This window comes from Pelodiscus sinensis, chromosome 3 (genome assembly GCF_049634645.1).
Source record: "Pelodiscus sinensis isolate JC-2024 chromosome 3, ASM4963464v1, whole genome shotgun sequence".
Lineage (NCBI taxonomy): Eukaryota > Metazoa > Chordata > Testudines > Trionychidae > Pelodiscus > Pelodiscus sinensis.
In genome coordinates, this window is record NC_134713.1 from 2,490,173 (window position 1) to 2,501,198 (window position 11,026).

Here is an 11,026-nt window from a genome sequence, read left to right on the forward strand (position 1 = left end):
ACCAGGATCCTAAGCCAGTAATTTTACCCAGCCTGCCACTCGTTCTCACATCCACCTTCCTACAGTTCGGCTTCAAAAGCCAACTCGACAAACACAGGCTCTTTCCTTTGCGTCTCACGCTGTAGCATAACGCAAAGAAACCCCAGTCAGCTGCTATCCCCACAAAATTGGCTCTCATGGAAAGGATGGGCAAGACTCAACTGCAGGGTTCAGTCTAGAGTGCTTGTGTTCCTCTTTTACATGAAGAGAGAGAGAGAGAGAGAGAAAGAGAGAAAGAGAGAAAGAAAGAGGCCAGTGCCTACAAATCCACAGGCTCCGTTGTGCCAGGCATTTTAAAAACAGAGACCAAACTCGCTAAAGTCTATTATTGAACTAAATTGTCCGTACCTCACTCTTGTATTTATTTGACAACTCAACATGGTTTTTATCTCCACTCACTCTACAGAAAGTACGGTTTTCATTCCCCTCCTTATATGCCTATCACTCTGATTTCCTGCAATATTTTCATTTCTTTTACCTGGACTTTCTAACCCAGTGATTCCCAAACTTTTCGGCATCACGCCCCCTTTTTGATTTTTGAGAAACACTCATGCCCCCCGCCAAGTTTTGGAAACTTGTAGAGCAAAAAAAAAAAAAAAAAAAAAGGAACTGACTAGGGCCAAAAAACAAAAATAGCAGCACAAAATGGGGTGAGGGGGAATTGACAGGGGGCTGGGTTGCCTCACGCCACCCCTGGAATTTCTTCACCCCCCTTCCCCCTCCCCCAGTTTGGGAACCCATGTGCTAACCAGAGCTGTTCCCCTCTTGTAATGTTCCCTTTGCTTCTTAACTGCCACCCTACAACTATTCCACATTCATACCAACACCTACAGTTGCTGCAAAGTATCCCCTGAGGTTAGAAAAGCCACCCAGCTGGAAATCTTTGTTATCACTTAAATATGAAGGGCTAATAGTCCTGAGGGCAAAACTCTCATGGAAGCCAGTGGGAACTCATCTTGAATAAAGATAGAGGTTTGTGCCCTAAGTTAACTGTCCTTCGCCTGGGGTACCAGCGGTTTTCCAGGGGGTACATCAACTTAATCTAGATCAGTGTTTCTTAACGAGTGACACCAGAGAAGTCTGGGGGGGTCCGTCAACGCAACTGAAATTCGGAGAAAACTTGAATTTTTGTTGTAAGTTTTACAGCGCTTTATTTAATTTTTGTACTTTTTACACCCAAAAATTTCATCACCCGCCCGGCTACAATTAAGTTGTTTAAACAAATGTGTGGCAATGATAGAAAAACATTTTGTGTGTCTGAAAACTGTAGGCACTGGGGGTACTTATAATTTTTTAAGGGGTACTTTATAAAAAAAGGTTGAGAAACACTGGACAACATACTACCTAAAAAGCACTAACATAGAATCATAGAATCATAGGGTTGGAAGAGACCTTAGGAGTCATGGAGTCCAGCCTCCTACTCAAACTACAGTTAGTCCAAATTAAAATTTCATACTGTGACTTTTTATACTGCTCTAGCTACTAGGCACTGAAATGTAAGCACAATATTTATATTCCAATGGATTTATTGTATAAGTACATGGTAAAAGTGAGAAAGCTAGCTGCAATACTTTAGTATGTTTCCCTCTGCTATTGTAAGCACATTGTTTTTAGGGGAGGTGAAATTGGGCATATGCAAATCAAATCAAATTCCTAAAAGGATTCCAGTAATCTGGAAAGATTGAGAGCCACTGCCCTAAATGCCTGGATTGGAGGGTGGGAGAGGGTATATTTAAAGCAATCATGGTTGAACAGCACACTCTTATATAATGCACTTTAAAATTTAAATATTTTCAACCTCAGCTCCCATGCTGATTTTTTACAATTTTTTAAACACCAAAAGTCGCTTGTACGAAGTAATCTTTCCTTTTAAAATCTAAGCTTTTTTTTTTTTTTTACTCATTTCAGCCCCAATCCTGTAATCGGATCCGCTCACGCAGATCCCATGTAAACGGCACCTTGGCGTAACTTAGAAAAGGTGGTCTAGTGGCACAAATCCATTTGCTGAGTTGAGGCCTTCATCTTGAACTTTAAATTATACCCTTTCCTGTAGCCATGAAGGTAAAATATCCTTGTTTGGCTGGTGGACTGCACAAGGTAACTGGAATTGTTCAAAGATCCAAAGACAAATTCCACCGCACGCCCTAAGAGATTGGACTCAAAGCTTGTAACCGCCAGACCGCACAAGGGCAGCGTTTACTCCTAGGGATGGCAACTTTGTAGTCACTGGAACTACTCCTGATCATTGTCTCTTGGGATTACATAGCAAGGATTGGGCCCGGAAAGCCAGCCGGATAGAAAAAGATGGGCTGAAAAATGCAGAGAATGGAATCTTTTAGAGAGGCCTCACGAATTCCCTTGGTTTCATTTCGTGGTGGGATTTAAAAGTATTATTCTCTCGCTACTTGTGGGCACTGGGCAGAAAAGGGGTTTTTAGGAGCAGGGGAAAAGATTATCAAACTAAGTCCGACCTCATGGACCGCAGATTCTAACAACAGGGTCTGATAACAAATGCTGCCTTTCAAATCACAGATGGAAATGTGTAAATGCCTTTGTGTGGGCCACACAGAGCTCGGAGAGTGTGAAATGCCCAGTCCCTGAACAACTTTTATTGATGAAAAGTTTGTAGAAAAACATGCCAGAGGGTTGTGCAAATTCACATGGGACTACAAGGAAGAACGGTGTTCAACAGTGGGCAACTGTCCACAAGAACATTGTGTGTGAATTCAAATCATTTTCCAAGTGCTGTTTTATTTCTAACCACCGCGCTAAAGCAGCAGAGAGAACATGGCGAGCAAACAGGATTTCGAAATGATAAGCCAGCCTCCTTACTTTTCCTTCCCCTCTCCTGGTCCCCGCTATCTCCCTAAAATAAAATGACAGAGGCCGCCTTCTTCACCTCTTCGGCCCATGTTTTCCAAACGTGTGCAACTTTGTGTTAAGTCCGCCTGGAGGGTCCGAAATAGAAGGGGCCAGGGGTCACCCAAGATTTTCAAATGCGGGGGCCTCAAGGGAGTTCCTAAATCTGGATTAGGACCCAAATAAGTGGTCTGGGTTTGACAGGCAGCAAGTCCCCAGCAGCATGCAGAGAAAGAAGCCACTGGAAGCCAGAGGAGCACTCATGAACAGCACACAGGCCTGCCCCAACTTCTCTTCCCCTGCCTCAATTCCCCCCCCCCTTCACTTTCCTTACAGCTGCTCCTTCTCACCAGCCGCTTTTTGCCCCATGCCACTGTTCTCACGCTGCTCCTGCCTTGCACCCACAGCCCACCCCACTCACGTTGAGGGTGGGGGGGGGACTCGCTCCAGGTGCGCCCCTTGCCAGAAGCGGGACTAATCCTTAGCCACCAGCCCTTGGGCCCCGCCGCGCTGGTCTGGAGCCTGGTTCCTTCCCCAGCAGCCCCAGCTCCCCCGGCCGCCCCGTCTCTCTCCCCGCAGCGGGGGCACTTACCGAGGTTGTGCCTGGCGGCTCCGGCGGCGCCCCGGCCGGACAGGTTGTGCAGCACGGGGCTGTCGAAGGGCGATGCGCTCCAGGCGGCGCCCACCTCCGGGCTCACGTAGGCGGAATAGGGGCTGGAGTAGGAGCCCCCGAAGGCGCGGCCGTACTGCTCCCGGCCGCTGTAGGGGGCGGCCTCCCGGGAGGCGCCGGCGGCGGCCAGCGGGGCGCCGGGGGGGAAGGAGAAGCGGGGCGAGACGGGCGGGTTGTAGGCGGCCGGCTCGGCCGCGCCGGGCTGGCTCCAGAGCGGGTGGCTGGCGGCCGGGCTGGGCTGCTGCGAGGCGCCGCCGCTCTGCAGGTAGGGCAGGCTGGGCAGCATGGAGGGGACCCGCGTGGTGGGCACGTAGACCGGGGAGGCGGCGGCCGCCGCGCCGTGCACGAAGCCGCCCGCCCCGTCGTAAGCCGGCGGCCCGTGGTTCATGGCCAGGCCCTGGTACATCGCAGCGGGCGGCTCAGCAAGCCGGCTCCAGGGCGGCAGTCCTCACTCCGGTCCGGCGAGCGCCCCGTCCGCTCTGGGGCGCAGCACGGCCCAGTCCTCACTCCGGTCCGGCGAGCCCCACGCCTCCCTGCGGCGCGGCCAGCCCCGGTCCTCACTCCGGTCCGCCGTCGGGTTCGGGGTGGCCAGTCCCAGCCGGGTTCTAGCGCCTCGCCCCCTTCGGCTCCAGCCCGGTCACCGGCGCTGACACCTCGGAGTCTCCGCCCCTCCGCTGCGGGCCGGCGCAGCCCCACACCTAGCGAGAGAGCACAGCGGGGAGCGGGGTGAGAGGGGGCGGCCCGGGCGCCGCGCAGATCAGGAGGTTAGAGAGGGGTGGGGGTCACGGAGGGGAGGTGAGAGACGGAGCCTCCCCCAGGCTCCGGCAGGTAGGGCCGGGCCCATTGTGGTGCTAATGTGGCGTTTGATCTGCCATCGCGCCGCGGCTGAGGGCAGGCGACCAGGAGTCTGAGGCTGGCCAGGGAGAAATTAAATTAGGCAGACACAGGAGGGGGCGGCTCGCGACTCGGAGGGGAGCGAGACAAGTCGGCACAGAGACCCATGGCCTGATCTGATGAAGTGGGTCTCACCCAGGAAAGCTCGCGAGTCTCTAGTCCTGTTAGTCTCTAAGGTGCCCCAGGACAACTGGTTGTTTTTTAAAGTTACAGGCTAACACGGCGACCCCTCTGAGACTTTTGTACCCAGACACACAGAGTTTAGAAAGACATGCACCCAGAGACACAGGGAAACACACACACGTACTCACATTCATAGATGCTCTCAGAAAGGCATGCACACTGATAGCTGCCCACAAAGACACACAGCGACATGCACTCACATACACAGAGAAAACAAAAGGAAAAACTATGTAGCACTTTAAAGACTAACAAGTTGGTTTAATAGGTGATGAGCTTTCGTGGGAAAGCTCATCATTAAACCATCTTGTTAGTCTTTAAAGTGCTACATAGTCTGATCTTGCTAAAACAAAAGGAAAAACTAACAGGGCTACCTCTCTCTTACTAAACACAGAGATACACACAGATATACACACTCTGAGGAAAGAGACACTGGCACACACAAAGATAAAAGACACGTGCACACACAGATATAAGGCATACAGAACCGTGCATACCCAGAGCCCTGCACGCACATATCCAGAACCATGCTTTCACACACCCAGAGCCATCCATGCACACACCCAAAGCCATGCACGCATACAGACACACAGAGCCATGCACACACACACACAGTGCCATGCATGCACACAGAGAGCCATGCATGCACGCACACAGAGCCATGCATGCACGCACACAGAGAGCCATGCACACACACAAAGCCATGCACGCATACACAGAGAGCCATGCACACAGAGACACGGAGCCATGCACACACACAGAGCCATCCATGCACACACACACCCAGAGAGCCATGCATGCATACAGACACAGAGTCATACATGAACACACACATAAACAGAAATACACACATGCCAGCCCACAGACCCAGACCCGTGCACCCAAGAGACATGTTCACAGACACTCACACGCAGGGCCTTGTATAAGCAACATAAACACAAGCCCAGGACACAGGCAGGCACCCACAGGGACTCGGGCACATAAGCAAAGACGCACCCGCGCCCAGGAATTTGCAGGCCTCCGGGGGCGAGAGAGATGCTGCGGAATATGCAAGACGGGGCCCCGTCTAACTGCGATGGATCCGGTTCGGGTTCCTCGTGTTTAAAGAGAAGCCATTTTCCTTGCAGGCTCTGCCAAACCCGGGCTAATCGGAAGCGCCGCGGAATAATAACTTGGCAAGACCTGCTGTAGATTGAAAGAAAACGCTTTTTTTTTTGCAAGGCGTGCGAGCAAAGGGCCCGATTCTCCGCCAGGGCTGACCGCCCGCGCCTGGGGGAAAAGTTTGCCCAGGAAGGCAGCGGCTGCAATAAAAAAAAAAAAAGATCTGAAACGAAAAAACAAGCCCGAGATTTCCCACGGGGCGTTCTAGCCTTTGGCTCGGGCCACGCGATGCCTTTTCTTTGAAGCCTCAAGTCAGGTCGTACGGCCCGCAAAGGAAGAAACAATCTAGTGGAACCGCTTTGGGGCTGGGAAGTGGAGAATTTCCAGCGCTGCGCCAGGCCTGCCAGCCGTCGAGCAAACGAACCCCGTTTTCCCACCGCGCAACCCTGCGGGTTGGGACGCCGGGAAGTCCCCTGAACACGGAAGAACAGTTCTGCTGGGGTTTGGAGAGAGAGGCGGGCTGCGATCTTCGCGACAAAACGAGAGTGAAAAAAAAAGTGAGTTCCAGCGCCTCCCCAAAATCCCAGCCCCGATCCTATACCCCTGAGAACGACCCCCCAAAGAGCGAGGTCTCAGAAATTCCGAAGCCTCTTTTCACCTGTACTGCGCACCGAGGAAACCCCCCACCCTTTGGCCTCTCCCACGGAAGATACGAGCAAAATGGTTGTTTTTTTTGGGGGGGGGGGGAGAGGCGACCCGTCCATGGAAAGCCACTTGGGAAAGGAAGCCACTCCGCAAAGTCGTGGAAACGAATTAATTCGTCCTCCCCTTTAAAAAAATAATAATTATACTACATCTAAAGAACCGGACGCTGAGATAATTTTTCACAAGTTTGTTAATCAGCTGCCGCATTTTCAACCAAGAGCCAGAATTGGTTTTGGAGACAGACGCTCCAAGCTGGCCCGTTTCTTCTTTCTGGGCGCTAGCTTGGGATGAAAAGCTATTAAAACATTGGATCTTGAGCGATGCGAGGCGGACTGATTATTAATTATTATTATTATTATTATTTATTATTTAAATTTTACCTTCACTGGCTGAGCGTGTCACTTATTTCGGGGTGCGATTCAAGCCAAGGGAGAGAGGCGCACGCCTCGGAAGAGCTGGGGGGTTTGCTTACCCAGGGAGAAAGTGACCGACTCTCTTGGGGATTACAAAGCGCAGCCAAAAAATAATAATCTGCCAGTTTCTGCGGCCTCCTTTGGCTGCCCCTGGCGAAATGTAAACCTGGATTCGGTTTACATTTGACAACCAGGCCTCCAGTGCCCCCCAAAACGAACCCTCGTCCCTCACAAGGAGCCGGCGTTGGACACGAACGAAATAAACCCGAGATAAGAGCAGATAACCGGCAAGACAGGGAGGATGAGTCAGGCTTAGCGCGGAGGAAATTTGGGAGCTTGTCAGGAAAAGGGAGCGAAGCTGGAAGAACGGGAACTTGTCAAAACGAGAAACCGCAGTCCGCTTTGCCCCCTCTTCTCTCCTCCCCCTATCTCCCCGCCTCCATATCTGCCCTCTCCCCCAGGTCAGACACAAAGGGGACGAGGAGGGGGAAAATCCAAGTGTGATCCCCCCGGCTAAAATTCTGTCAGTTTCCATGTTCTGGCCCAGGAGCAGGAGAAAGCACCCCCAGAAGGCGAGCGGCTTTCGGGACATGTGTAAACGCAAAACGGGACTGACTCCGGATTGAGGGGGGGATCCGAAGCGATCCCGGCGTCGCTGGGTGCCGGTAGGGGCGGTTAAGCGGCAGAGCGGAGGCTGAAGGGGGAAACAGGCTGGAAAGGTAAGGAGAAGAGCTGTACCCACCTTTGGGGGTTAGGCACGCCGGCTGGGGGTCTGGTGGAGGCTTTTCCCGGCTCGCTGGTCGGGATCCTCTGGGAAGGGGGGTCTTTCCCCCTCCCCCTCCTGGCTCAGAAGCCCTGCTGCCCTGCCAGCCTTTCCCTGCTGTCTTCCCCCCCTTTCTGCCCCCCACTCTCTCCTCCCCTCCCACGTGGTGACTGGTTTCCCCGCATCACGTGGCGGGGTGGGGTTATCTCTTGCACCATCAGCCGGCGCCAGACTTCATTCCTGGTTAAAAAAAAAAAACAAAAACCCCCAGAGCAGCCAAAGTCCAGCCGCCTCTTCCCGGGCCGGGGTAGGGGCTGGAGGGCTGGAGCCAGTCCCTGAACCAACCCCCCTTCCCCCAAATCCCATCTCCAGGCAGGCACGTGCACTCAGGATCGGGCCCTGCCTGAAGTGTGCTGGGTCCCTGCGGAGGCCGTTTGCGCTGGGGAGCATGGTGCAGGCTGGGGGAGGGGATCCAGGATCTCTGGGACGCAGGATTTGGGGAAGGGGTCTAGGAAAGAGGAAGAAGAAACCACCGATCCCTCCTGGGCCCTGTGTGTGCCTATCCCCCTGGCCACACAAATGTAAGAGCGGCCAGAGGGGTTAGAACAAAGGCCCATGTAGCCCAGTGTCCTGTCTGCCCCCAGTGACCAAGGCCAGGTGCCCCAGAGGGAGGGAACAGAACAGGGAATCATGCAGTGACCCTTCGCCTGTGGCCCATTCCCAGCCCCTGACATACAGTGGCTAGGGAAACCGCCCCTGCCCAGCCTGACTAACAGCCCTCATTTGTTCCTTTCCTTGCTTGTTCTAGGATTTGTTATACCACTTCCCCATGGCATTGGTCATCTTCAAAGGCCGCTGCAGCCAAATGCTCATCCATGGTCTTCTCCTATGTCGTCAGAGAAGGGACACTCCCAGTAAATGAACAAATGAAGTCAGAGGGCGGTATGGCCAGAAGGCGATATTCCTAGAAACTACAGCCGATGTTCCCACATGGAAAGATGCTTGGGGGAGCTGTAGAGTGAGAAGACTAGCTCAATCCATCCTCTCTTAACTGCCCTCCAAAAAACCTCCATCCCCCCCAAACACATCATGTCCCCAGCCACCATCCCCTGCTGTGTGAGGTCACCAAAATGAAATGAATCAGTAGCAGGTTTAAAACAAACCAAAGGAAGTTTTTCTTCCTGCACCAGTGCACAGTCAACCTGTGGAACTCCTTGCTGGAGGAGGTTGTGAAGACCAGGACTTTAAAAGCATTCAGGAAAGAACTAGATACATTCATGGAGGTTAGGTCCATTGATGGTGTCCCTGGCCTCTGTTAGAGGCTGGAAATAGGTGACAGGGAAGGCATCACGTGATGATTCCCTGTTCTGTTCATTCCCTCTGGGGCACCTGGCATTGGCCACTGTCAGAAGACAGGACACCAGGCTGGGGGGACCTTTGGTCTGATGGGTCTTAGGTTCTTCTTATGGGCTTGGCCCAGCATGTGTGGGCCTGTGGCTCCCTGTCAGCTTTTCAGGCAGGTCTAAAGGTTAATAGGGCAATAATGCAGCACTATTGCTGCCTGAAAATCACCCTCGATTACCACCAAAGAGCCTTCGAATCTCGGATAACAGCCGCAGCCAGAGATGGGGGGGGGGGGGGGGATGGCTTCCCTTCTATGGACGCGGGGCTATTTGAAAAGGGACGCGGGTTCTGCATCGGGCCAGGTCCGGATTCGAACGCAGACCCAACTAGGGCCTCCGGCTAGCGGGCGATACGAAACGAGACTCTGCCAAGGGAAAGCTTTGGGGTTGGTTTTCTCCCCCGGAGGTTTCCCACGTGCAAAATGTGTTCGCTAGCCAGCGATCCGCCGGGGAAAGGGGCCACAGACAGACCGGCCAAGGAGATGGGTGAGAACCTCCAGGAGATGGGAGAAGCACGAGAAAAGCCAAGACATTCTGACGTGGGGCGAAGTTATTCAATTGTTGGAAGTCCTGGGTGTAGGTAATTGACTAGGTAATTGACTAGCGACCGCTGGCTTCGCTTCTCATCACAGCACCGCTGAAAACAAAGCCTATTTTCAGACTTTTCCGCCGCTGCTCCTTTCTTTGTTCCTTTCTTTCAAAGACAACCTGATTTCTCCCCCTCTTTGGCTGATCTTTTTATTTAGCTTTGTAGTTTGGGCAAAGTATACATGTCTTTTTTTTTTTCGAGTGTCAAGAAATAGCGAGCCTAAACTAATTGGCAACTCTGTTTTATTTGTATCCAATTTCGTGTATAAAGGATGGACAACACGCAAGAAGAATCGAAAAACCAGGGAAGTGTTTCTTAAATTGCAGAACAGCACGCACGCATCCTGTACACAACACACACACCCCGATTTTAAACTTTCTCCTGTGACCTAGCTCTAGGCTTTCCTTGATGTCATGTTTTAGTTTGAACGCTAAGGAAAATAAACAAGAAAGCTGCGCAATAATTTCACTTTCAAAAAAATCCAAGAAACGAAAAACAATCGATTGCATCGAACCGGATTGAAAATGACAAAGAAACGCGCTAACAAATTGTTATTTTAGCTGATCTCATTTCGGATTGAAACTCGAAATCTCACGCTGAAGGCTTCGGTAACCTTTCCCATGAAAACAAAAAACTAGACTCATGAAACGGATCAGGAGAAAACTCCGGATTCGGAGCTTATTCGGGGGCAGTTTGGGACTGGGTTCGTTGGTCGAAAAATAAAAAGAGTTTTGCGGTGAAATTCATTTCTCTGTCGCACTGCGCCGGCAGCTGCTATTGGAAGCAATTATTAGCTCTGCCGTTTGCGGCAACGCTGTCTTGTTTTAATTTCTTAAGAGTGTGTGTGTGTGTGTGTGTGTGTGTGTGTGTGTGTGTGTGTGTGATCCATTCGCATACACAATCTTCCTCCTATTTTATAAATACACACTTAAGAAATTATACTCCACATAATAAGTACCTAATAGTTTATAGACCTGGAGTTGTATAATCTACATTCTAATCTGTTTTTGTCTATATCTGTATAGCTATAGCTATATATCTATATCAGTATCTATATCTAACATATAATAATAATAATAATAGCTATATCTAACATATAATAATATTCTATTCTTCTCTGCACTGTATAATAGTAATAGATAGCTAGATCTAGAGCTGTATAATCTATACTCAACTCTGTTTTATATATCTAATATATAATACTATTATTCCATACTATAGTAATATATAATACAGACATGCATAGAATATAATTATGCACACAGACACGCATTATATATAAATACTATAGATGCATATGCGTTTGAATATGTAGGTGTATCTATGCCTACTATATATGTGCATATCTACACTCACCATTCATCTGAGGAAGTAGATTTTGCCCAGAACAGCTCATTATTTTTATATATA

At 50.8% G+C, this 11,026-nt stretch overlaps 1 protein-coding gene and 1 long non-coding RNA gene across 3 annotated transcripts in view; one reads left to right on the top strand and one right to left on the bottom strand.

Annotated features, from left to right (window-relative positions):
• GATA4 (GATA binding protein 4) overlaps nucleotides 1-7,802 on the bottom strand; it is a 51,124-nt gene extending 43,322 nt beyond the window's left edge. The window contains exons 1-3 of one of the 2 annotated variants that reach the window (XM_075923237.1): nucleotides 7,604-7,802; nucleotides 5,639-5,827; nucleotides 3,491-4,266 (exon numbers count right to left, since the gene is read on the bottom strand). In XM_075923237.1, coding sequence (XP_075779352.1) covers nucleotides 3,491-3,974 — 484 coding nt within the window. In that variant the 5' untranslated portion in view covers nucleotides 3,975-4,266; nucleotides 5,639-5,827; nucleotides 7,604-7,802. The remainder of the gene's footprint in view (nucleotides 1-3,490; nucleotides 4,267-5,638; nucleotides 5,828-7,603) is intronic. The other variant, XM_075923236.1, reaches the window with a different exon arrangement.
• LOC142827722 (uncharacterized) lies at nucleotides 6,830-10,358 on the top strand. The gene is made up of 2 exons (XR_012902428.1): nucleotides 6,830-7,580; nucleotides 8,433-10,358. It is a non-coding gene; the product is annotated as an uncharacterized LOC142827722 (long non-coding RNA).
• Nucleotides 10,359-11,026: the final 668 nt, after the last annotated feature.